Source organism: Megascapheus bottae, chromosome 20, assembly GCF_031878675.1.
Source record: "Megascapheus bottae isolate mThoBot1 chromosome 20, mThoBot2.hap1, whole genome shotgun sequence".
Classification (NCBI taxonomy): Eukaryota; Metazoa; Chordata; class Mammalia; order Rodentia; family Geomyidae; genus Megascapheus; species Megascapheus bottae.
The window spans coordinates 10,641,268-10,667,763 of record NC_143528.1 but is presented as its reverse complement, the minus strand read 5'-3'; the positions used below and the strand labels follow the sequence as shown (position 1 = coordinate 10,667,763).

At 43.6% G+C, this 26,496-nt stretch overlaps 1 protein-coding gene and 1 long non-coding RNA gene across 2 annotated transcripts in view; one reads left to right on the top strand and one right to left on the bottom strand.

The window, feature by feature from the left end:
* The window catches only part of Gsr (glutathione-disulfide reductase), a 44,753-nt gene extending 25,814 nt beyond the window's left edge, over positions 1–18,939 (bottom strand). Inside the window, exons 1-4 of the mRNA XM_090353957.1 lie at positions 18,655–18,939; positions 8,837–8,863; positions 2,745–2,833; positions 902–971 (exon numbers count right to left, since the gene is read on the bottom strand). Of these exons, the coding sequence (XP_090210083.1) occupies positions 902–971; positions 2,745–2,833; positions 8,837–8,863; positions 18,655–18,939 (471 nt within the window). The remainder of the gene's footprint in view (positions 1–901; positions 972–2,744; positions 2,834–8,836; positions 8,864–18,654) is intronic.
* Positions 396–15,817, top strand: LOC150049156 (uncharacterized). Its single transcript, XR_016539026.1, has 3 exons — positions 396–481; positions 3,546–3,651; positions 15,566–15,817. It is a non-coding gene; the product is annotated as an uncharacterized LOC150049156 (long non-coding RNA).
* Positions 18,940–26,496: the final 7,557 nt, after the last annotated feature.

The following is a 26,496-nucleotide window of genomic DNA, read 5'->3' as shown; positions in this document are numbered from 1 at the left end:
GGAGGAAGGCTTTCTTACTCACAATGAAAAGAGGAGAAAATGACGTGCTGGGGAACAGAAAAAAGATGAGGAAGACAAAAGGATAAATGTAAAAAAAAAAACATAGAAAAGGGAATGCTTCAGCCAAAGGAGAGAGATGAAATGCCAAGTTCTATGGTAGTGACACTGAGATCTTAGGTGTGGACTCTTTTTATTGCCATCCTCTGCCCAAGGGCTCAATGTGGGTTCTGCTGGCAAGCTTCTGCCAGCATAATGTGTCCTAGCAGGCAAACAATGGGCAACTGACAAGGATAATAGAACCATAGAAATAGTGTCACACAGGGATGGGAATGTTTCTACACTTTGGAACATGTTTGGTTCTGAACAGAGCTATTTCCTCCTTCACAAGAACCCCTCCAGTCTTGCTTCTGCAGGTGCATGGCTTAATCAGACTTAAGGCCAATGCCAAAACCACCAGCCTTCAGAATGACTTTTCTACCAGGTAATGAGTTCCTGTAAAGTGTTAAAACAAGAAAAAAGTGTGGGCTGAACAACAATAGAACAGGTGACAGTTTGGGGGAAGACTTGTCATTTCCTAGAACGTAAGATAGAAAACATTCTTTTGCTCTACAGAATTTCTGGACCATCTCTGAGTCATTTTTTTACTAAAAGAATTTTATACTTAAAGATTTGTAGGTTTGTTTTTTTGGTCGGTCCTACGGCTTGAACTGGGCACTGTCCCTGAGCTTTTCTGCGGCTTGAACTGGACACTGTCCCTGAAAAGCTCAAGGATAGTATTCTACCACTTGTACCATAGCTCCAAACAGATATATCCAAAGACTACATTTTCATCTGGCCAAGTATAGCTGTATGCTCCATAGCAAAAAGCTCTTTCTAAAGTTCAAAAACCCAGCATACAAACCTTAGTTAGATTATTTTGATAGATGGTGTTTAAACGGCTCACATAGGCATCTCGCTTTTCCTTTATAACGCTGCAATGAAATCTGAGTCAGTAGTCAGAAAAATTATTCATATTTCAGTTAATAATCAGGACACCTTCCCTGAACATCCCTAATTGTCCGCATGAAAGAAGTGAATGAAGGGTCGCTGAAAACAATTCTCCCCGTGACCAACTGCTTTCCCACATGGTTAGACGCTATTCCATTCCATGGAGAAGGCTCAATTGGTATCCATAGTAAGTAAGGCCTTTTTCTACAAATAAAACAATGAAGCCAGGTGCGGTGGCTCATGCCTGTAATCCTAACTAAAAAGGAGGCTAAGATCTGAGGATCAAGGGGTTCAAAGCCAGCACAGGCACAAAAGAACCTGAGACTCTTATCTCCCATTAACCTCTAGAAAACAGGAAGTGGGACTTGGCTCAAGGGTAAGGTAGTAGCCTTGCGCTGAAGAGCTCAGGGACAGCGCCCAGGCCGAGTTCAAGCCCCATGACCCACAAAGCAAAAACAAAACAAAAACAAAAACAAAACATTGACAGCTGCTTTGACATGATAATTCGTATATAGTGGCCATTCAGTAAATTTATTTGTTGAAGAAGTATACAAGTAATGAATTTTTTTTTTTTTTTTTTGCCAGTCCTGGGCTTGAGCTCAGGGCCTGAGCACTGTCCTTGGACTTTCTCAAGGCTAGAGCTCTACCACTTGAGCCTCAGCACCACTTCCAGCTTTTTTGTATGTATGTGGTACCAAGGAATCGAACCCGGGTCTTCGTACATGCTAGGCAAGCACTTTAACCACTAGGCCAAACTCCCGGCCCACAAGTAATGAATTTTTTAAAGGCTGATGGCCTCAAAAGTTTATGACAAGCCAGGTGCCAGTAGTGGCTCACACCTGTAATCCTAGCTACTAAGGAGGCTGAAATCTGAGGATCATGGATCACAAAAGTCTGAGACTCCTTTCTCTAACCACCAGAAAACTAGAAGTGGCACTTTGGCTCAAAATGGTAGAGCACTAACACAACGACCAAAAAGCAAGTCTATGACAAAGTTCCTAGAAATATTAAAATATGTGAACAGTAGAAGCTTTCTTTAGAGGTCAGTTGTAGGGCTTGAAATCAGGGCCTGAGTGGTATCACGGAGCTGTTTTTTACTCAATTCTAGTTTCTATTACTTTGAGCCATAGCTCCACTTCCAGTTTTTTTTGGTAGATAATTGGAGATAATAGTCTCATGGAAAAAGCAGAAACAAATCAGAGGTACTTGCCTAGGTAAAAAGATCTAGGGACTAATACATCTCCCAGCACTCACTTACTATGCTACAATATAGACAAACCCTTGAGAATGTTATGCTAAGTGAACCAAGCGGGAAGAAAAGAAAAACATTCTATGATGTTACTTCTATTAAATATATAGCATAGGTTAATTCACAGAAGCAGAAATAAAATGGAGTTACTAGGGCTCAGAGGAAGGGTTGAGTAGTTATTGTTTAATGCAGACAGAGCTCCTACTTGAGATAGTGAAGTTATGGAAATGGATAATGGAAATGGTTGCCCAACACTGTGAAGGCACACAATGCCACTGAATTGTAGACTTAAAAATGCTTAAAACAGTGAAATTTTATGGTGAGTACATGACTTTAACAGGAGTGGGAAATAAACCCAAGACTCTACATCATAAACAGGGCTCTACCATTGAGCTACACCCCCAGTTATATGTTGTCCATATTTACCAGAATAATACCCTGAGAAGTTTATGGCTAGGTTTTGAAAATACCTGTCACCATAAATTGAGCTTGGATCATTAACACTTACCGCCAATTGAATTTTCCTTCACAGCTCTGAAATCCATAATCAACGTGATCATGCAAAAATTCAGAGTGGACAGCAGCATTCCACATTACCTATAAAAGAAGTATCCTAAACTGTCATGCTGAAGACAGAGTCATGAATGCATATAAACTCTATCTGCAGATAAAAGTACCCCAAGAGGCTGGGAGGTTGGCCTAGTGGTCGAGTGCTTGCCAAGCATGCATGAAGACCTGGGTTCGATTCCTCGGTACCACATACATAGAAAAAGCCAGAAATGGTACCGTGGCTCAAGTGGTATGGCTCTAGTCTTGAGAAAGCTCAAGGACAGTGCCCAGGCCCTGAGTTCAAGCCCCAGGACTGACAAAAAAAAATTTAAGATTTCTGAAAGGCTTCCTCTTTTGGGTTCAATTTCAGGAAACTGATGGATCTATAAGTCTATGGATAGTAATTTAAGAGAAAAACTGTTAATAAAGTAAGCCAAATGCTGCTAGAGGGTCATGTCTATAATTCTAGCTACTCAGGAGATGTAGGTGGTGAGGTATTTGCAATGTGAAGGTTAGACACACCTCTTGTGGAATGCAGCCTATACTCTGTAAAGGTCTTTTCTGCCAACTGATCTTTAAGATAACAAGATTCAAATTGGCATCCGGAACTCCAGATAACAAACCACCAATTTTCTCTGCCAGATAAACTTAAGATTCCACTGGTAACCAGTGTAAAATGCTTTTACCTGTCTTTTTACACCAAAGATGACTGAATTGATGACTCTCCTAGATTTTGTTGTTGTTCCTTTATATTTTCCAGTCAAAGACATATCCCTCAAGAGCATCCTCACTCAAAATTTCCTGCCTCAGCTGGTGGCTCATACAGGAGACTGAAGATCTAAGGATCACAGTTCAAACCACCTTAGGTGAGAAGAGAATCTTATCTCCAACTGACTATGAAACAACCAGAGATAGAGCTGTGTCTCCAGTGGTAGAGCAAAAAAGCTAGTGATAAGCAGGGCCCCAGTGGCTCACAGCTGTGAGCCTAGCTACTCAGGAGGCTGAGACCTGAAGATTGTGGTTTAAAACCAGCCCTGACAGAAAAGTCCCTATGAGATTCTAATCTCAAATTAAGCACTCAAAAACCAGAAGTGGCACTGTGGTTCAAATTGGCAGAGCATGAGCCTTAAGCAAAAGAGCTCAGGGACAACATCCAGAGATAGGGCAGTAGCCTTGAGCTGAAGAGCTCAAGAACAGCGCCCAGGCCCAGAGTTCAAGCCCCACTATCAACAAAAAGAGAAAAAAAAAAAGCTAAGGACAGCATCTAGACCCTGATTTAAGCCCTAGGACTGGCATACAGGCATACACATACATAAATACACCCAACCCCCCCCACACACATGCATGCAAAATCTGCCTCAATTGTCCGATGGCTAGCATTGTAGATGTGCAAAAAAATTTTTCTTTGGCCAGTCCTGGGCTTGAGCTCAGGGCCTGAACACTATCCTTGGACTTTCTCAAGGATAGAACTCTTAACACTTGAGCCTCAGCACCACTTCTGGCTTTTTCCCATTTGTATGGTACCAAGGAGTAGAACCCCTCCCAGCCTGGTACAAATTTATTTAAAATCAAAGTGAGACCTATGTAACATAGATGTATCTGTCTGCTCCCTTTTTTTCTTTTCTTTTCCTTCCTTCCTTTCTTTCCTTCCTTCCTTTCTTTCCTTCTTTCCTTCCTTCCTTTCTTTCCTTTTTTCCTTTCTTTCTTTCTTTCTTTCTTTCTTTCTTTCTTTCTTTCTTTCTTTCTTTCCTTTCTTTCTTTCTTTCTGTGTGTGTATGCTAGGTAAGTATTCTACCACTGAGATATTCTAGCTTCAAATTCTCTTTCTCTCTTCTCTTTTTCCTTTCCTCCCTCCCTCTCCCTCTTTCTTTTTGCTAGTCCTGGGGCATGAACTCAGGATCTGGGTGCTGTACCTGAGCTTCTTTTGCTAGCATTCTTACCACTTGAGCCACAGTGCCGCTTCCAGCTTTTTCTGTTTATATGCCACCAAGGAATCAAAACCAGGGCTTCATGCACACAAGGCAAGAATTCTACCACTAATAGAGTGCTTGCCTAGCATGCATGAAGGCCTGGGTTCCATTCCTCGGTACCACATGCATAGAAAAAAGCCGGAAGTGGTGCTGAGGCTCAAGTGGTAGAGTGCTAAGCCTTGAGAAAGTCCAAGGATAGTGCTCAGGCCCTGAGCTCAAGCCCAGAACTAGCAAAAAAAAAAAAAAAAGAATTCTACCCCTAAGTCATATTCCCAGCCCATTTTTTTTTTTTTTTGCCAGTCCTGCAGACTAAACTCTGAGCACTGTCCTTGGGCTTTTCTTTGGGGCTAGTGCTCTGTCACTTGAGCCACACCATCACTTCTGGCTTTTCTATGTATGTGGTACTAAGGAAATGAATCCAGGTCTCTGTGCATACCAGGCAAACTCTCTAAACACTAGGCCAAATTCCTGGCCCAGCCCCTCAGATTCTTGATCCTAATGTATATGGAAAGCTTAGCAATACCACAAATTATTTTGTTAGTAAATATCACCTTATTATGTCATTAGGTATACTTCATTTTGCATTATGTGCTATGTTAGAGCCCTGGGATGAGTGTCCTCTAGAGAGGGTGACCCTATATGAGTTGTATTGGTCTGTTGACTCAGACCTAAGCAAAGTGGTAAAGCCCAAGGAGGAGGATCCTTTCAGGTCCCTTATCTGCCACTACTTCACTCTACATTTCTGACAAAAAGGTACAGGGACCTTAGACTTCTGGCTGATTTGCAAAATAAGAGATAATCATTAACTTCAAGAATGTAAAAACAAGAATTGGAGGCAAAGTACTTTTTTAGCAAGTTCCAAGGACCTTACTTAAACCCCCATACTGTAAGAAAGGCAAGGGGGGAGACCAACACCTTGAAACCAGTAGAATATTATAAAAATAGGAGACACATGTCTATCAGATGTGATCAGAAGAAATAAATGTAACAACATATGGCAACAAAATGTTAGAAATTACAGTTGACTCTGTATCAGTAGGTTTTGAATCTGTGGGCTGAACAAACCTTAGGTGGAACATTATAAAACACAAAACACCTATATTTGTATTGACTACGTACAGGTTTTTTCCCTTGCTATTATACCCTAAACAATAAGCTTAATAATGTTTACAAAGCATGTACACCTCACTAGACAGTACAGAGTAATATAGAGGGGCTGTGGTTTAGTGGTAGAGTGCTTGTCCTAGCATGCATGAAGCACTAGGTTCCATTCTTCAGTACCACATAAACAGAAAAAGCTGGAAGTGGCACTGTGGCTGAAGTGGTAGAGTGCTAGCCTTGAGCAAAGTACTTCAGGGACAGTCCCCAGGCCCTGAGTACAAGGCCCAGGACTGGCAAAATAAAAAAATCAATAAAGGAGAATAGAGATAAAAGTATTCAAGAGGATACACACAGGCTCTATGCAAACTCTGTACCACTTTTTTTTTTTGGGGGGGGGATGGTCAGTTATGGGGCTTGAACTCAGGGCCTGGGCTCTGTCCCTGAGCTGCTTCTTTCAAGGCCAGAATCTATCACTTGAGCCACAATAATACTTCTGGTTTTGTTTTCTGATAATTGGAGGTAAGTATCTCATGGACTTTCCTGACCAGGTGGGCTTTGAACCCTCATCTTCATATTTCAGCCTCCTAAGCAGCTAGGATTGCAGATGTGAAGCATAGGCACTCCATCTCTAAATCACTTTATATAATGCACTGTACATCTATGACTTTGATATCCAAATACCAATGGTCATAGAACTTTTTGTTTTGGTTTGGTTTTTGTGGGTCATAGGGCTTGAACTCTGGGTCTTGCCACTGTCCTTGAGCTCTTCAACTCAAGGTTACCACCCTACCACTTGAGCCACAGCCCCACTTCCTCTTTTCTAGTGATTAACTAGAGATAAGAGTCTCACATTCTTTAGTGCTCAGGCTGGCTTTGAACCTCGATCCTCAGATCTCAGTCTCCTGAGTAGCTAGGATTACAGGCGTGAGTCACCATGCCCAGCTTCCTCATAGATCTTGAAGAATGACTACGCATTCAAATGGGGGGTAAAATTGTTAACATGAGCAAGAGACAACTATGAAAATAAAAGCTGTTTTTCTTCTTTACATAGTATAAAAATGAGTAGTCTGAGGGAAGGGAAAGCACTATATGAAAGGAAATGTACTCAAGACTCGTGTAATGGTAATCCCTCTGTATATAACCTTTACAATAAAACAAATAACATAAAAATTGTAATGGGGTTTGAACTTAGGGCCTCCCACATGACAGGTAAACGCTGAGCAGTCCCATCACTGGAAATAAAAAAAAAAATTGAATACAGCCAATCTAACCTGCTTCACAGACACTAGGATTAAAAATCACAACATGGTTTTGCTATTTACCATAGCAAAGATATGGATCCAACCCAGATGCCCCTCAGTAGATGATTGGATCAAGAAGATGTGATACTTATAATGAAATTCTATGCTGCCATCAGAAAGAATGACGTTGCCCCATTTGTAAGGAAACAGAAAGACTTAGAAAAAATCCTATTAAGTGAAATAAGCCAGACCCAAAGAACATAGGCTCAATGGTTTCCCTTGCTTATAATAATTAGTACAAGCCAGGCACAGTAGCTCATGCCTGTAATCCTAGCTACTCAGGAGGCTGAGATCTGAGGATCAAGGTTCAAAGCCAGTCCAGGCACAAAAGGACCTGAGACTCTTATCTCCAAATAACCTCTAGAAAACAGGAAGTGGAGCTCAGCTCAAGGGTAGGTCGGTAGCCTTGAGATGAAGGGCTCAGGGACAGTGCCCAGGCCAAGTTCAAGCCACATGACCCCCACAAAAAAATAATAATAAAAATTAGTACACATCTAGGACTCTTCTAGCAGAGGATTACAATAGCACAACACCTAGATATATAAGGTCAAATAGGAAGATACTAAATGAAAGGATCTCTAGGATATGGAAACAAGAGCTTTATCTTGAATGATTGTTGTTCTTAATGTACTATGTTATTTCTCTTCTTTGTTGCCCTTTGGTTAATCACATATTGTTACTGTACCTGACTTTGTTACCTGGTATATTGTATATATGTATGTATTCTATATATTCTATATATGTTTATTTGAAATAGGAAAGGGAAGGGGAGAAAACAAGATGATTGGGAGGGGGTAGGGGGAGGGAAATGGGGACAAAAACATAAGAAGGGTTATCAATGTGTGAGAAGTAATGCACCTACTATCTGGTGAATGTAACTATAACCCCTCTATACATTACCTCAATAATAAAAAAAGAAAAAAGTCTTCAAAATTTAATCAGAATACTGAAGATCCCATTTAATTTAGTAGGATGCCAGCTACTCAGGAAACAGATCTGAGGATCATGGTTCTAAGCCAGCTTGAACAGGAAGTCCTCAGACTCTTACCTGCACCAAAAAGCCACAAATGGCTCAGGGGGTAGAGCACTAACCTCAAGCAAAAGAAGCACAGAGACAGCACCCAGCCCTTAAGTTCAAGCCCCAGGACCAGAACACACAAAAGAATAGTAATTTGATTTGCTGGCTCAATCTCCCTACTGAGAATATTTTTTTTAATCAGTCGGAAAACAACAGCAATTCAGGATGAATCGCTTTTGCATGCATCGTATACTTACTGTCCAGGAGCTGCTGTGGTCACTTCCCTAGCAACCTCTATTTCTGAGCTAAAAAATGCTACTCAATTTTCAGATTTTCCTGCAAGAGTGGTTCAATCGCAGGTAGCAGGATATAAACCAACCTGCAGACACTGCAGTGTGGTATCTGTCTGGACAATTTGGAGGTAACGATTAATTATACCCCTCAAATGGGAGAATGGTAAGGTTCTTTCAGATGGCCTCAAGAGCTAAGCCAATTTTAAGGAAAGTCAACGTCAAGGCCTACCATATCAAATGACACTAAGAAATGCAAACAAAACCTGTCACTTTTGGTTAGTTTCTCAGTTATTTTTAAATGACATATTTGGAAATAGTATTATTCTGATCATAATTTATTAAATATGAAAAGAAATAAAAATGCTTACCTTTTTGGGTACACATCCAACATTCACCTAGAAAAAAAGGAAAAAAAAGAGATTTGAAGAATATTAAACACTACTTGAACTATGTAACTACAACCCCTCTGTATATCTTTTGTAAAAAGTCTTTAAAAAGTACATTAAACTCAAACCATCAAATACTTTTATAAACTATGAATCTCAGGAAATGGCTCTGTGGGCAGTAGTCTTGAACTGAAGAGCCCAGGGACAGCGCCCAGGCCCAGAGTTCAAGTCCCACTACTGGCAAAAAAAGAAAAAGAAAAAGGAAAAAGAGATAATATTAAAAAAAAAAAAAAGAATCCCAAACATCAATAAGATGTTCCTAAGTTTAAAATCATAATGATCTAGATTCTATAGTTATAGCCTGCTCCCTTAACAAAGAATTGGAAAAGAACAGTGAAGTAGAAAATTTTTACTTACCACCGTTTGCTCAAGAAAAGTTGTATGACAATAGAAAAAAGTAATTCAATAATTTGAACGTCTGCTTAAAGAATTCCTGAGAAGGGGCCAGGAGTGTAGCCTCGTGGTAGAGTGCTTGACTAGCATGCATAAAGCCCTGGGTTCGATTCCTCAGTACTATATACACAAAAAAGGCCAGAAGTGGTACTGTGGCTCAAGTGGTAGAGCACTAGCCTTGGAAGAACTAAAGGACAGTGCCCAGACCTGAGTGTAAGCCTCAGGAATGGCAAAAAGAAAAAAAAGAAAGAAAGAAAGAATTCCTGGGGGAACTTCTACGAAATATGTGGATAAAACTGCTTAGGACGGCCCTTGACAGTAGAAATGTTACTCCTGACAGCACAGGTAATCAATATTCATCCTATTATAAAGCTTCACAATGACCAAAAATTTGTCTCAGCCTCCAAGTACCAATATTCATTCTATTACAAAGCTTCACAAGGACCAAAAATTTGTCTCTTAGCCTTCAAGCAACAGAAACATAGTGAAAAACAGTAATAAACTTTTATCCAGTAAAAGTCCTCCAGACATTTAAGAAAATATTTATATGGCAGGGGCGCAGAGAAATCCCTCTTAAGGATCTGTCTTTATAAACTGCAGAATACAATCTTAAACATTTGTGTGCATTTCTATTATTTTCATTTCCATCACTTCCATCTTCTTCTGTTTCTTTTCTTTTGTCCTGCAGAACTACATTAAACAGGGCCGGGAGTTTGGCCTAGAGGTAAAGTTTTTGCCTAGCATGCAAAAAGACCCACGTTTGATTCCTTGGTACCACATACATACAAAAACCCAGAAGTGGTGCTGTGGCTCAAGTGGTAGCATGCTAGCCTTGAGAAAGCCCAAGAACAGTGCCCAGGCCCTGAGTTCAAGCCCAGGACTGACAAAAACAAAAACAACAAAAAAAATCTACATTAAACATGAAGTACTGATTATAAGGCCTCCAATGAGAGTAAGAAATCTGGACTCAACTAAGCAGTTAAGTTGTTCCATCACCGTGAATAGAGCATCCTACCCTAATGGAGCCACTGTTGATCTCACTTTTTTTTTTGGCTGATCCTGGGGCTTGAACTCTGGGCCTGGGTGCTGTTTCTGATCTTTTGTGCTCAAGAGCAAGAAAGCCAAACAAGAGTAACAGGCCTGGAGTTGAACTTACTTGTCTACTAGTTACCCTTTCTGGGTCCTCAGAAGTCTCTGAATACAACTCAAAAGGTCACAAAGCATTACTGTGTTCTGAACTACTCTCTCCCATCCTCATTCCTCACATGCTTTCCTCAGAAAGCATTTACAATTTTTTTTTTTTTTGCCAGTCCTGGGCTTGGGCTCAGGGTCTGAGCACTGTCCTTGGGTTTTCTCAAGGCTAGAGCTCTACCACTTGACCAAACTCCCAGCCTCAATTTAAAAAAAAAAAAAAAAAAGCTTGGAACCAGCTTCAATGTGGCCTGACTTACACTAGTGCCCAGTAGATAACAAATTCTAGTTATTTAGAAGTTTTTGCCTTTTGGGCTTCCAATTCTTTTTCTCTTTTCTCTGTTTTTATTAACTTGGAGTCATCCTTTGTTTCAAAGACTAGATTAAGCATCCACTTGTACCCAGCATTATGCAAGGTAAAGCACTATATAATCCCAGCTCTTACAGAGCCTCCTTCTAGCCAAAGAGCAGTGGAGCTTATCCAAGACACCAATTAAAGGGGCAATAACAAGTATCATTGCAGTCTCTAAAATCCTGAGCACTGCTCTATAAACCAGACAGATAGGGTGATGAAAACCAGGACCTAGGTGGGGTTGGGGGTGTCAAAAAATGCCATCCCTTAGGGTGTGGGGACATGGTTTAAAGAAAGGCAGTGATGCTGGGCACTTGTAGCTACTTGGGAGGCTAAGATCTGAGGATTACGGTTGGAAGCCAGCCTGGACAGAAAAGTCCTTGAGGCTACTCAGTAAAAAAAAAAAAACAGCAACAACAAAAAACAAACAGAAGTAGCTATGCTCAGGCAGCAGAGTGCTACCCTTGACCAAAAAGAAGCTCAGGGCCAGTGCCCAGGCCCCAAGTTCAAGCCCTGAATAAAGGGTGTGCACACATGAATGTGCATATGCACACACACATAGGAGGAGGAGGAGGAGAAGGAGAAGAAGGAGGAGGAGGAGGGGGGAAAGAGAAAAAAAGGAAGAAAAGAGGGAAGGGGAGAGAAAGAGGAAGAGAGAGAAGAGAGAGAAGGAGGGAAAGGGAGGGGAGAGGGGGAGGGGGCAGGGAGAGAGGGAGAGGGAGAGAGGGGGAGAGGGGGAGAGAGGGAGGCAGTGACGGGAAATATCACTTGTCCCATTTAGACAGCTCCTAGAAATAGATAGGCCTTCAGGGGAGTCTGATGGTTTTAGAAACCAAGTTCTCAGCACAAGATAACATCAGATGCCTCTCACTTCCAGAGGATGAAAGCATATGTAATTATCTTCCAGGCTGGGGTGGGGAGGGGTAAAAAGCTAATAAGCATGTCTCATCATGCTCATTCCTTCTAGTAGCTTCTCTTACCCCTTTTTTAGCTGATGGGTCCATGAGGTTCACAGGAAAGGACTACCAGTTTGGCTCTGGGCTCTCCCATTCAATGGATGTAAGTGGCCTAATCTGTAATTCTGAGTGGCTTCCCATGGCATATGATTGAACAGGAGGTTTTGAGACAATTAGAGATCATGTATAAACAATGCTGATTTCTAATCTCTCTTTCTCTCTCCCTCTCTCCCTCTCTCTCTCATGCACACGTATTTATATATAAATGAGTATACAGGGCCAGGAGTTTGGCCTAGTGGTGGAGTGCATGCATAAAGCCCTGGATTCGATTTCTTGGTACCATATACATAGAAATGGTACTGTGCTCAAGTGGTAGAGTGTTGGCCTTGATAAGGCTCAAGGATAGTAACCAGGCCCCGAGTTCAAGCCCCAAGACTGGGGAAAAAATAAAAAATAAATAAATGAGCCAGGAGCTGGTGGCTCACACCTGTAATCTTAGCTATTCGGCTCTTTTTTTTCCCTTGCCAGTCCCAGGACCTGAAGTCAGGGTCTGGGCACTGTTCTTGGGCTTTCTCAAGGCTACAGCTCTGCTACTTGAGCCACAGTACCCTTCCAGTTTTTTCTATGTACATGGTACCGAGGAATCAAACCCAGATCTTTGTGTATATTAGGCAAGCATTCTACCACTAGGCCAAACTCCCAGCTCTAATTCAGCTACTTAGGAGGTTGAGATCTGAAGATTGAGATTCAAAGACAGACCTGGCACAAAAGACCATGAGACTCTTATCTCCAATTAACCACCATAAAACTGGAGGTGGCACTGTGGCTTGAGTGATACAGCCATAGTCTTAAGCTGAAGCGTTGATCAACTTTTTTTTTTTGTTTTGGTGGGTCATAGGGCTTAAACTTGGCCTGGGCACTGTTCCTGATCTCTTCAGCTCAATGCTACCAAACTATCCTTGAGCCAAGCCCCACTTCCCATTTTTTTCTAGAGGTTAATTAGGGATAAGAGTCTCAGGTCCTTTTGTGCCTGGGCTGGCTTGGAACCTTGATCTCAGCCTCCTGGGTAGCTAGGATTACAGGCTTGAACCACCATGCCCGGCTATGTTTTAGTATACATAAGTATATAAATAAGTGTATGTATGTATATGTATATTTATATCCTGAGTATCTACTATGTGCACAACACTGCTCTAATTGAGACCTCAGATTGCATCTGCAGTCTGCTGGCTGTCCATGTACAAAGAGGAGGAGATTCCCCAGGAGACTTCTTAGCTGAAACAGAACAACTGATTACCAAGAAAACTTGCCTCCCAGACTCAGCATTGGGTTTCCAGGGCCCTGGCTTCCCAGAGGTGCACACCAAGCAATGATACTTTCTAGCTGGTGAATTCTGACACAGAAACTCTATTCTGGGAGAGCATTAACAATAACAGAGCCAAATTTCTTGCACTTTTAGGTTGGAGAAACTCATTTAATTCAGTCTCCTCCCCATCTAAGGCATGCCAGGTAGGCACTCTACCATTTGACTTATTCATCTACACCTTTAGCGTGCTTGCACGCTCTCATGCTCTCCCCCCGCCTCTCTGCCAGTCCTGGGGCTTGAACTCAGGGCCTGGGCACTGTTCCTGGGCTTTCTCAAGGCTAGCGCTCTGTCTCTTGAGCCACAGTACCACGTACAGCTTTTTCTGTATATGTGGTACTAAGGAATTGAACCTAGGGCTTCATGCTTGCTAGGCAAGCACTTTACTACTAGGCCACATTCCCCGTCTCCATTTATTTTTCAGGTAGGATCTAGCTTTCTGCCCATGCCTAGCCAGGGTGACAGGCACATATGTCAGCACGCCTAGCTCATTTTTTTTGTTGTTGGTTGAAATGGGGCCTTGAAAACGTTTTCCCTGAGTTGCCTCAAACCACAATCTCTCAATCTCTACCACCTGAGTAGCTAGGATTATAGCTAAAAACCACTATGCCCAGCCGCACTCCCCCTTTCTTAACTAATGATCCACAACCGAGGACTTTGTGTTCCAACCCACTGGTGTTCCAAGTTCGTCAACTTAGTGGTTCTGCTCACACTAAGAAAACTCCTGAAATATAGGCAGAACATGTGAAGTTGGTGAAATTGGAGGCTTTACCATTTTTCCAGGCTGGCCCCTTTAACTTTCAATTTTAACAAAATCACTTCACATAGATAGTACTGGGGTGTGTATGTGGGGTGGGGGGGAAAGCAACTAGATTCATTTACAGCTGTGTCTGCTAAGTATGTAACCTGTGTTTAACAATGAATTTCCTTCCTGTTTTCTCCAGTCCATTCTCCAGTTGCTGACAATTTCCTGTCTTACTTTAAAAAAAATTAAATTTTATCTTATTGTCAGGGTGATATACAGAGGGGAAACAGTGACATTCATAAGATAGTGAGTACATTACTTCTTGAACATCTGTCTTCCGTTTTATACCCTAAAAACCAGTTCCAGGCCATATATGAAGGGAACACTTAAAAAATGTGCTAGTCACCTCTTAGCAAAACATTATGAATTTGTCAGCCTATTCTTTTGAGCATATTTATGTATATATACTTAAGTAGGCAACCACACATATTATGTGTTCATATATATGCATTTATATACAAATATACATACATATATGAATTAATCAACTTATTCTCTTAGTATATAAATGTATATAAATATGTATGTATGAATGTATGCATACTGGGTATGTACTATGTGCAAGAAACTGATCTAAGGGCTTGACATAAACTGGCGACCAGAACAGAGAAAGATCCTAGTCTTTGTTGCATGTTATCTGCCAAGAGTAATTAATATTAGATGTTGCTTGGGCATCAAGTAGTCCATATTAAACATTCAATATGCAAGACATCATCTTTTTCATCTCAGATAAAGCTTAGTCCAGAAGGCATCAGGCTCCAGAAGGAAAGAGGAAGAGAAGGAAGTATTTTGTACAAAGCAGAAACTAAAGCAAGAAAGTAAAACCACTGTTGCAAACAGATATTAATGAAACATTTTTTGCTCAATATTAGCTAAACAAAAACATCGATTAACTTGAACTTTTGAGTCCCAGGAATCATTCAGACTTAAAAGAATTATTACTCTGAGAGCCAGGCATGGTGGCTCACACCTGTAATCCTAGCTACTCAGGAGAATGAGATCTGAGGATCAAGGTTCAAAGCCAGCCGGGGTACAAAAGGACCCGAGACTCTTATCTTCAATTAACTTCTAGAAAATGGGAAGTGGGGCTTGGCTCAAGGGGAGGGCAGTAGCCTTGAGCTGAAGAGCTCAGGGACAATACCAGGCACAGGGGTAGGATGGTAGCCTTGAGCTGAAGAGCTCAAGGACAGCACCTAGGCCGAGCTGAGTTCAAGCCTCATGACCCACACCCCCCCCAAAAAAAGGAATAATTATTCTGGGACATCCAGGGAGATCCAAGAAAGAGCTCTATGAGACCACACTCTTCTGAAATGTCTGATGTCCACTGCAGTCATATCTGGCCTACTGTCTCCTGTCCCTACCACCCCCTCATCCCTTCCTCCAAACTAAAGGATGTGGGGTTTTACATTCAATTTAATGCCTAAGGCTGTAATACCCAGTGACCAATGGCCATAGGCCAAGGACCTGTAATTCTGACTAGCTGGAAACCAACATCCAAATGTAAATGTTTATTAGTGTTTCCCCATAAGAATTTCCGTATCAGTTCCTCTATAAGAATGCATTCTGTCACTGCTCTTGCAAATTCTTCTAGGTGAGTCCTCCACTACTCGGGATTTGCAGTTCTCTTCCTGGCCCTGAAGATTTACAGTAGTTCTGAGGCCGACTGCAAAGCAATACTGTACTAAGATCCTAAACATTTAACAAAAGTGAATAAGCCCACATTCAATAACAGAAGTTGCCTACACCCAACTAGCCTGTATGATCACTCCTTCATTTGGCACATATGAATATAGCTATTTTATGAAATTCCAAACCCTCAGTAAGAAGTTGCGGTTGTGTTATTTCCTTAAGGGACACCTGTCAATACTGAAGAAACCACTGAATGGGCTCTCTAAATTCAGTTCCTTTAGTAAACTGCACTTAGAAACAAATGCCCATTCAAGTCTTATCAGGATACAGATGTCATAATATCAAAGTACCCGCTATCACTGCCAAGTCAGGTCATGATTTGCATGTTGCTAAGTAATCATTTGCAAATTTCATGAAGCACAATTCACAGAGTAGCTAATTTCTCAGGGCCATCCTATAGGTTCCTCCAGCTAGAACTGTGCAACCCAAGTCATATGACTTCATGATCAAGCAAGCTGTGCCACTCCTTTCCCCCAACCCATGAAGAAGGACTAATGAGTATCTCAGAACCGTCCCTCTCTGCCCCACAGTCGGAAAGAAGAAAGATGTGTGTGTGTCTGTGTGTCTGTGTGTCTGTGTGTTATGATACTGGGACTTCCAACTCCAAGCCTGGATGTTGTCCCTAAGCTTTCGTGTTCAAAGCTGGCAGGTATTCTACTGCTTGAGCCACAGTTTCACTTCCAGCTCTCTGGCTGTTAATTGGAGATAAAGAGTCTTTCACATGTTTTTGCCTGGGCTGACTTCAAACCCCAATACTGAGAACGCCTTCGTAGCTGTGATTACAGGTGTGAGCTACTGGTGCCGGGCCTCAATACTTTTTTTAACTAAATTTTGTCAGTTGTGGGGCTTGAACTCTTGGCCTGGGTACTGTCCCTGAGCTCTTCAGCTCAAGGCTAGCACATTTCTGGTGGCTTAACTGGAGATAAGAGTCCCAAAGACTTTTGCGCCTGGGCCCCACTGCCTGAAAATGACCACTTAACTAAATTTACAATATGTTGGACCAAATATGTAGACCTAAAATGAGGTACTTAAGCTTGGTTTTTCAAGGTAATAACCAATTAAAGTAGTTCAGAGAACAGATGGAATTCTCACTTCCACATGGACAGCAAGGGAAGAGCTCTGGAATGAGAATATCTTTTTAAACTATTTTCAGAAGATGGTTGTTTTTTTGGATGAACTCATTTAATTAGAACAGATATCCCTTACTCTAATAGAGTGGTTCCCAGCCAGCCCAGGTTTCTAGGAAATCTATTTTTAAACCACAACCTACCCATCTGTCTCCTATCTCAAAAAAGTGGTCTTTCAAAGGATATTATTGAGGTATATAGCTGGGTTGGCCATGTAGAAGTGAGAGTTGCTTTTACTGAACACAGTGATGCCCAGCCTGTAATCTCAGTACTCTAATCCTATATCCCAAACCAAAGCAGGAGAATTTCTAGTTCAGGACCAGCGTGAGGTACAGAGAGAGAGAGAGTGCGGAGAGAGGAGAGAGAGGAGAGAGAGGAGAGAAAGGGGAGGGGGGAGGGGAAGAGAGAGAGAGAGAGACAGACAGAGAGAGAGAGACAGAGAGAGAGAGACAGAGAGAGACAGAGAGAGACAGAGACAGAGAGAGGAGAATCTCCAACTAGTTCTTTCCTAAATAAACTCTATTACCATATCTTAAAACCTGTTATTTATTTATTGTGGTTTATGTGCTACAAGGCCAGCCTTGAGTGAACTAGCTAAGGGGCAGGACAGTTTAAAAAGAAAAGGGAACCCTGAACAATGGAGTGAGCTGTACATCTCTAGTTCATTTCAGAAATAGCTACTGAGCAATTTAGTCTTTTTTTTTTTTTTTTTTTTTTTTTGCCAGTCCTGGATTGAACTCAAGGCCTAAGCACTGTCCTTGGGCTTTCTCAAGGCTAGAGCTCTACCACTTGAGCCACAGCACCATTTCTGGCTTTTTTTAGGTATGTGGTATCGAGGAATTGAACTCGGGTCCCCACCAGTAGGCCAAACCCCCAGCCCCTATTTTACTTTTTTGCCAGCCGTGGGCTAGCACTCTACCTCTTTGTGCCACAGTGCCACTTTTATTTCTCTGATGGATAATTGGAGAGACGAGTCTCAAGGGCTTTCCTTCACGGGCTGGCTTCTAACCAGCCCCTCAGATCGCAGCCTCTTGAGTAGCTAGGATTACAGGTGTGAGCCGCCTGTGCCTGGCTCACTTAATAATTTAAGCATCAGCCTTGAAAGTACAAAACCTATTTCCAATCCCAGGTTAGTCTTGGATTCAGTACTTTCATAGGCAGCACTCAGTACTTCACCCAAATCCTACGACGGAAAAAGGCCACAAAATTAACACGGATATAAAATTTCTGTTTAAAATGAGTGGTTTTCCAATCTCGGGATTTTCTTCTCGGCATTACAAGAAGAAAAAGCAAAACAGCTGTTTGAGAAGTCACCCCGGTAAACTCTCTATCAAGATAATCTTCAGTTCTCCACACTGGCTGCCATTCAAGATCACCTCCAGAGCTTCCCATTAAGTCAGCAAACCTGGAGGAGAACCGAACTCCACGGGCGACTTCAGACGTGCAGCCAAGCTGAGGACGACCGCTAAGTGACGCTCCCCCATGCACACAGGCCACTAGCGACTTCCCAGGTGCCGTGTCGTGGGTGTGCGTCCCCCCAGATCCAGCAGGGACTGCAAGATTCCCCCCCTGGAGGAGGAGCGGCTGCCAGGGGCGCTAGGCTTCCGCGATTATTGCACCTGTGCCAACCCGGCGGGCTCCGAGCCGAAGGCCCCGAGAAGCCCCCGCGCGCTTCGTCTCCACCCGCTAGCTCTAGAACCGCCCCCCCCCACGCCGAGTGGACACACGGCCAGCGTGGCGCCTCGACCCCTGCGGGCAGGGACGGAGGGGGTCGCGGCGGGCTAGGAGGCCGAGGGGAGAGCGGGGCTGCGCGGGCGGCGCCCGCGGACCGTGGAGGCGACGCTAGGGGGACCTCGGTACTCACGCAAGTGCCGCCCAGCTTGTGGCTCTCCACCACCGCGGCCCTGGCGCCCAGCTCGGCCGCCCGGCGCGCGCTGGCCAGCCCACCGGAGCCACCTCCGATCACCAGGTAGTCGAAGGAAACCACGTCGCCGGCGTCCGGCGGCGGGTACTGCGGCTGCGGCTCCTGCTGGCACTCCATGGCGCGGGCGCGGGCGTGCGGGGTGCCTGGCGCGAGCAGCGGGGAGCGGGTGGAGGCGCGCGCCGCACGCCGCACGATCGCGCTCAGCGCCCGCGGCAGCAGGGCCATGCGCGCGGAAGTGCGCGGCGAGGGGGCGCGGCCCGGGGCGGGGGCGGGGAGCGGGCGGACGCACGAGCGCAGCCTCACCGTGACTAAGCACGGGCCGGCGCGGGCAGGGGCGGGACGGGGCGAGGCCGCGGGGCACCAGCGAGGCGTCCGGGCGGGGCAGAGACGCGGAAACCTCCGAGCCCCTTTCCCGCAGTCTTTCCCGGGGACCGTAGCCAGCCCCTCGGGAAAGCCCTGCCCGCCTCAGGAGCCCCGATCTCTTGGCGCAGTCTCTGGGATCTGGGGTTCGGCCTGTGCGCGCGCGCGGGCCCTGGGTCTAGAGCCCTGGGCCGGCTCTCTGCTGCTGAGCTTTGCTCAAGGCTAGCTTTTTTGGTGGTTGGTAGGAATCTCCCGGGCTTTCCTGCTGGTTTTGAACCGTGATTCTCAGATCTCAGCTTCCGGGGACTGTAGGATTACAGGCCTGGTGAACTAGAGTCCAGCAGGGTCATTTACATTTTTAACACATTTTATTCGGCCTTCCGATCATTCTTAGTATCTTTAGTTTGAGAAATGGGTAGAAAGGCAAGATAGGGATTGGCATCCGTCCATGACACTTACGGAGTAGAAATGGGAGGCACAAAAGCAGCTTCCCAGGCTGGAGAAACTAGGCCTGTCTTTGACATTTCCACCTAGGCTCCGCTTTGAATATCTGTCCCGATAAGCCAAAAATCACAGGACAGTGTACAGGTCACAAGAGCACAAGCCTGCGATCACTACAGGGAAGAGCGGAAAGTTGGCCTGAAAACCAGCTATGGCCAAATGAGCACATGGAGGGCAATGAAAAAAAAAGCCAAAAGTGGAGCAGTAAGTAGCACAAAAACTCAGGGACAGCCCAGGCTAAGTTCAAATCTCTAGGACTAGCTAAGCAAGGAAGGAAGGATATGCAAATCGAACTAATAAATGCTAAATAATAAAAGCATATATAACTTTTTTTTTTTGCCAGTACTGGGTCTTGAGCTCAGGACTGAGCACTGTCCTTGGGCTTTCTCAAGGCTAGAGCTCTATCACTTGAGCCAAAGCACCACTGACTTCTGGCTTTTTCCTATGTATTTGGTACCGAGGAATCGAATCCTGGTCTTCATGCATGCTAGGCAAACACTCTACCATTAGGCCAAACTCCCCGCCCCCATATATGACATTTTATTATTTATTCATTTTGATGGTATTGGGGCTTGAACTTAGGGTCCTGCTTTTTCACTCAAGGCTGGAACTGTACCAGTTCAACTCTGTCTTCATCTACAGTTCTGCTGGAGATAAGAATTTCAGGGACTTTCCTGCCCTGGCTGGCTTTGAACCTCCATCTTCAGATCTCAGCTGCATTTAAAAATTTTATTTATGTAGTACTGTGGAATTGAACTCTGGGCTTCATGCATGCTAACCACACTTCTAGCCCCTCTCAGCCTCTTGAGTAGCTGAGATTATAGGAATGAGCCACCACAGCCCTGCTATGTGATCTTTATGACATGTAAAATGTTAATGCTATATTACTTAGGTACATAATATGCTAAGATGTAAAATTTTTACTTAAATATTTATTTGGAAAAACCAGCCATGATTTCACCATGTTGAAATAATCATTTTTCTTTGTTGGCTTTGTCGTGTCTCTTCCTTCCTTTGTTTTACTTCTAGGACTTTTTTTGTTGTTGTTTTGGCACTGCTCCTGGGTTTTGAACTGCTCCTGAGCAACTGTGTTCAAGGCTAGCTCTACCACTTGAGCCACAGCTCCAATCCTAGTCTTTTAGTGGTTAATTGGAGATAAGAGTCTCTCAGATGTTCCTGTCAGGGTTGGCTATAAACCATAGCCCTCAGATCTCAGCCTCCTGATTAGCTAGGATTATATACCTGAGCCACCAGAAGCCAATGATTTTTGTTTTTAAACTGAGGGCCTTGTACCAGGCAGGTGCTCTTTATCACCTGAGCCATATTTCCAGTTCACTTTGCTTTCAGGATTTTTGAAATAGCATTTCAAAAAATATGTACAGGTAAGAGGATTACAGGTGTGAGCCATAGGCACCTGGCTATAAATTTTGTTAACTTTCTTTAAAAAGAGAAATTGAAGGGGCTGAGATTGTAGCTTAGTGGTAGAATACTTGCCTAGCATGCTTGAAGCCCTAGGTTTGATTCCTCAGTACCATATAAACAGAAAAGGCCCCTGAGTACAAGTCCCAGAACTGGGGCGGGGCAGGAAGGGAGTTAGGGGGGAAATCATAATCTAGACTTGATAATTTGAACTTATAATCAAAACCCCAGTACCACCACATAGGCGCATGTTTGTGCACATGCATACATGCATGCACACAGTTGAGATGATATGTGAAAGCATGGCTCACTCGTGACATAAGTAGAGGTCATACACAGGAGAGATACACAGGAGATACATTCCTCTTTATAGGTAGAGGGTCATGGCCAAGCTACCCCAGGGAAAAATGAGATCTCATCTGAAAAAGAAAGGTGAGCAAAAAAGATGTTAGTATATTCACTCCTATTTTTGTTTGACAGCCTTAATCTTGTCATCCATAAGCCAGTTGCCCACTTCCACCCAAAAACTGTACATACTCCTGCCCCCAGCCGCATCAGCAATATTCTGATGCCACAGTCAGGATGCCCTACCCTGGTCACATGCTATTTCTAGCATCCAGATTCAAGATGCTCTGCTCTGGCTATGTGCCCAATATAGGATGTTTGCCCTGGCTATGTGCCAGCTATAGAATGTTTTGTCCCAGCTGCATACCAGAAATAGGATGTTTTCCCTGGCTGCCTGCCAGCTATAGGATGTCCTGCCCTGGCTCTATGCCAGATACAGAATGTTCTGCCCTGAGGGCCAGGAATGTGGCCTTGTGATAGAGTACTTGCCTAGCATGCACAAAGCCCTGGGTTCAATTCCTCAATACCACATACACAGAAAAGGCCAGAACCGGTGCAGTGGTTCAAGTGGTAGAGAGCTAGCCATTAGCAAAAAAAAAAAAAAAAAAAAAAAAAAAAAAAAAAAAAGCTCAAGGACAGTGCCCAGACCCTGAGTTCAAACCCCAGGACTGGCAACAAAACAAAAAACTTGCTTTATCCAGGAGCTGGTGGCTCACACCTATAATCCTAACTCAGGAGGCTGAGATTTAAGGATTGTGGTTCAAAGCCAGCCCGAGCATGAAAGTCCACGAGACTCTTATCTCCAGTTAAGGTGCTCCTTCAGTGTCTTTCATAACATTAAAAAACATTCATGGGCTAGGAGCCAGTGGCTCATGCCTGTAATCCTAGCTACTCAAGAGCCTGAGATCTGAGGATTGCAGTTCAAAGCCAGCCCAGGCGGAAGAGTCCCTGTAAGACTCTTATCTCCAATCAACTACTCAAAAACAGGAAGTGGAGCTGTGGCTCACTGTAGGAGAGAACTAATCTTGAGGGGAAGAACTCAGGAACCCCCAGGCCCTGCATTCAAGTCTCACTAGAATACTCACAGTTTGGCCTTTACTACCAAAATCTCACTTTTGTGGAGAATGGTGGAAGCACTGGTCATTTAACTCAGGGCTCATACTTGCTAGGCAATGTAGGATAGGATCCTGTATTTTCACCCAGGCCAGCCTGGATTGAGATTCTTGCATTTATGCTTCCCGTACAGGTGAGATGACAGATATACACTATCACACCCAGCTATTCACTGAGATCACTGAGATGTGGTCTTGCTTTATACACATACTGGTCTTGAACTTCAAATTTGCTAATCTCTGCCTCCGCAGAATTCTGCTTACTCAGTTTGTGGAAGGTGTGAGCTACTGCTCCCAATCAACTATTCTACCCTTTTTTTTTTTTTTTTTTGCCAGTCCTGGGCTTGAACTCAGGGCCTGAGCAGAGTCCTTGGACTTTCTCAAGGCTAGAGCTCTACCACTTGAGCCTCAGCACCACTTCTGGCTTTTTTCTATGTATGTGGTACCAAGGAATTGAACCCGGGTCTTCATGCATGCTAGGCAAGCACTTTAACCACTAGGCCAAACTCCCGGCCCCTATTCTACCCTTTTTATACATAAATAAAATGGACTGGGCAGGGTACTATAATCCTAGTTGAGGATCACAGTTGAAAGCCAGTCCCAGCAGGAAAGTCCATGAAACTTATTTCCAATTAACCGTGGATGGATTTAATAATAGCAAGTGGTTCACAGCTGTAATACTAAGAAGGGTAGAATAGTTGATTGGAAGTAGTAGCTCACACCTGTAATTCCACATACAGAGACCTAGAGGAACACAGTTTGAAACTGACCTAGGCAGAAAGTTCTCAAGATTACATCTCCAATTAACCAACAAAATACCAGACTGAGTCATGACTCAAGTAGAGCATCAGCCATGAGCAGTAATCCGAATGACAATACAAGATTCTGAGTTCAGTCCCTAAGCAGGTGAGGGTGAAGGTGTGGGTAAAGGATAATAGTTTAACATACTCTAAATATAATTTTTTCTTATAAATATAGCTTAGTAGTGAAGTGCCTATCATGTGGAAACTCTAGGTATGATTCCCAACAGTAAAAAAAATTCTACAAATACTACACTCAAGAGTTTTATGTCTTGACTGTGTGCTATCTGTAGTATATAGCTTAATTAGCACCATTAATAATGAAGACTTCTCCATCAACTTAATTTTACTGTTTGTTCTGGAAATATTTTGCCTGTAAGATAGGTTGTAAATTAGTGTTTACCTTTATTGTAATTCTTACAAATGCCCTGAAAATTCATTCTTTTGAATAACTAGTTTGCTCAGTTGGCTACAGGGCTTCCTTCTCCAATGGTAAGAGTTTGAATTGAGTACTCATTGGAAAAATCCTCTTCTTTATGAAAAATCCTCTACTTCAGCATTAGGGAGATAATTCAATGATAGAATACCAGCTTAGTATTTGCAAAACCTGAGTTCAGTCCCTAGCAGTGCAGAAAATGGGAGGGGAAAAAGCAAATCCGACTGATTATATTGGGACACTGGTCCCAAACTATTATACCATGAACCAAGCCCAATACCAATGAGATCCTCATAATAAATAGGCTATCTTAAAAAATTTGAACCTAGACTACAGAACTCTTTACTGTCCTTATATCCTAGTATGATTATGCCAAAGTACTATTCTCTTTGTATGCAGTTGTTGGGGACTGACTGTGGGGTCAGTGACCGTGACTGTGGGGTCAGTGACCTTGGACCCGCACAATTGAGTACACAAGGAAGTAAGCTCTTATCATGAGTTTGGGCTGTGTCAATAGCTTCTCATTTAACCTGTTTGGGACTTGATAGCTTCTCATTCAACCTATTTCAGACTTGATACTGTTTGCACGAATGTAGCCCCTGGCAGTTCCCTAGTTTAAAGATGTGTATTTAAGATCAGAACTGGAAATAAACTGGGCTACGGTCTTGGGCTACAGGCTTCTTAAGCTGTGGCTCCTGATTTGGGCTGTAGCCCTCCTGAACCCCATCTGTTTGTCTCTCTTCTATTTTTTCCTAGTCCTTGCCCCCTATTTCAGGAATCCCAATCTGCGAACCCTGGTTTGCTGCCGGCTGGCCCCGGCATGCAGTAAGAAAAAGCTTTACTTAAACAGGTTATTCTGCTGGTCTTTTGTATGACTCTGGGCCTGGGCGCTGTCCCTGAGCTCTTCAGCTCAAGGTTACCACCCCACTCCTTGAGCCACAGAGCCACTTCCAGTTTTCTAGTGATTAACTGGAGATAAGACTCTCACAGGCTTTAGTGCCCGGGCTGGCTTTGAACCATGATCCTCAGATCTCAGCCCTATGAGTAGCTAGGATTTACAGGCATTAAGCCACCGCACTTGGCTAAACAGCGCACTTTTTTGAGGATAAAATTTCTAGTCTAAGCCAGGTGCCGGTGGTTCAGGCCTGTAATCCTGTATGGAGGTTGTATGAGGAGCTAGATTTGGGATCAGGCTTAAATGGGTCTTAAGAAAGCAGGAAAAAAAAAAAAAGGCTATGGTTGGTGGCCCAGGGCAGTATCCTTGGAAGGCTCAGAATGGAAGGCTCTGAGTTGAGAGGGCTTTCAGCTAAACCAGAGTTGGCTTACAGGGCAAGCATGTGAGAGCACATACCTGGTGTTTTGCTTGACCTGGGGGAATAAGGCTGGAGTCAATCCTTCATCTTTGAACTGTGATCCTCAGGAAACTTGCACTTACTTTATTTATTTATTTATTTGCCAGTCCTGGGCTTGAGCTCAGGGCCTAAGCCATATCCTTGGACTTTCTCAAAGCTACAGTTCTACCACTTGAGCCTCAGCACCACTTCTGGCTTTTTTCTATGTATGTGGTACTGAGAAATTGAACCCGGGTCTTCATGCATGCTAGGCAAGCATTCTACCAAACTCCCGGCCTCAAACTTCCACTTTATAGTCCAGAGATTCACTGGAGATTCAGCCACCAGAGCCTGGCTGAGAAACAGGTACCTTTTTTTTTTGCCAGTCCTGGGGCTTGAACTCAGGGCCTGGGCACTGTCCCTAAAGCTTCTTTTGCTCAAGGTTAGCACTCTACCACTTGAACCACAATGCCACCTTGAGCCTTTTCTGTTTATGTGGTACTGAGGAATTGAACCAGGGCTTCATGCATGCTAGGCAAGCACTCTACCACTAAACTGTTGAAGGGAAGATCATGCAGATAGAGAGTACAGCCAAAAGAAAGTCATTGGCTGGGCAAGGTGGCTGTAATCCTAGCTACTCAGGTGGTTGAGATGTGAGAATTATGGTTCAAAGCCAGCCCCTGCACTAAAGACAGGGAGAATCCTATCTCCAACTAACTACTAGAAAACCGGAAGTGATGATGTTGTTCAGGGATAGGGCGGTAGCCTTGAGCTGAAGAGCTCAGGGACAACGCCCAGGCCCAGAGTTCATGACTGACAAAATGTCTTTATTACTGTCCAGGACTACATTGGACAGTCTGGATGCCCAAAAAGTGCAGTGCCCAGGCTAGTCACATGGCTTGAAAGCCCACCCCACCCCCATTTGCTCAGGGGAGGAAAGTAACTAATGATTCTTTCCTACAGGTGCAAGGCAAGCGTGAAGTTACCAAAGCTAAAACAATATTGTAAGCAAGCACGAGCAGGCTAAAACAATGCTATAAGCAATCCTAAGTGGGCAACCTGACAATTACCGTGGCATTTTCATAACTACTACTGTGATCATTTTTATAACTCACTACTATGATCATTTTTTTTACAACCCGTTACTATGGTTGCTATCCAGAAAGCAACAAAGGCCACATATATCTTTTGTAAAGAAAATGAAGGGGAATGGAAAAGAAATAGGCCAGACTAGATCATCAACAGGAGAGGACTGTTTATTGTGGAACAGTGAGGGGCATAGACCTTCCCGCGGGATTGGAGATTATGTGAGGGACTGGATTTTGGGGTAGATGTATATGGGGCTTAACAAGGGAGCAAGATTAAAATATGGGTGGTGGTCTCTTGGAGACCCAGGCCTAAGTCCTTGGCCTGGCCCACAGTGAAATGCTCCACTTTGGGTGTGGGGGCTGTTATCCCCTGGAGACCAAGGTCAGAAT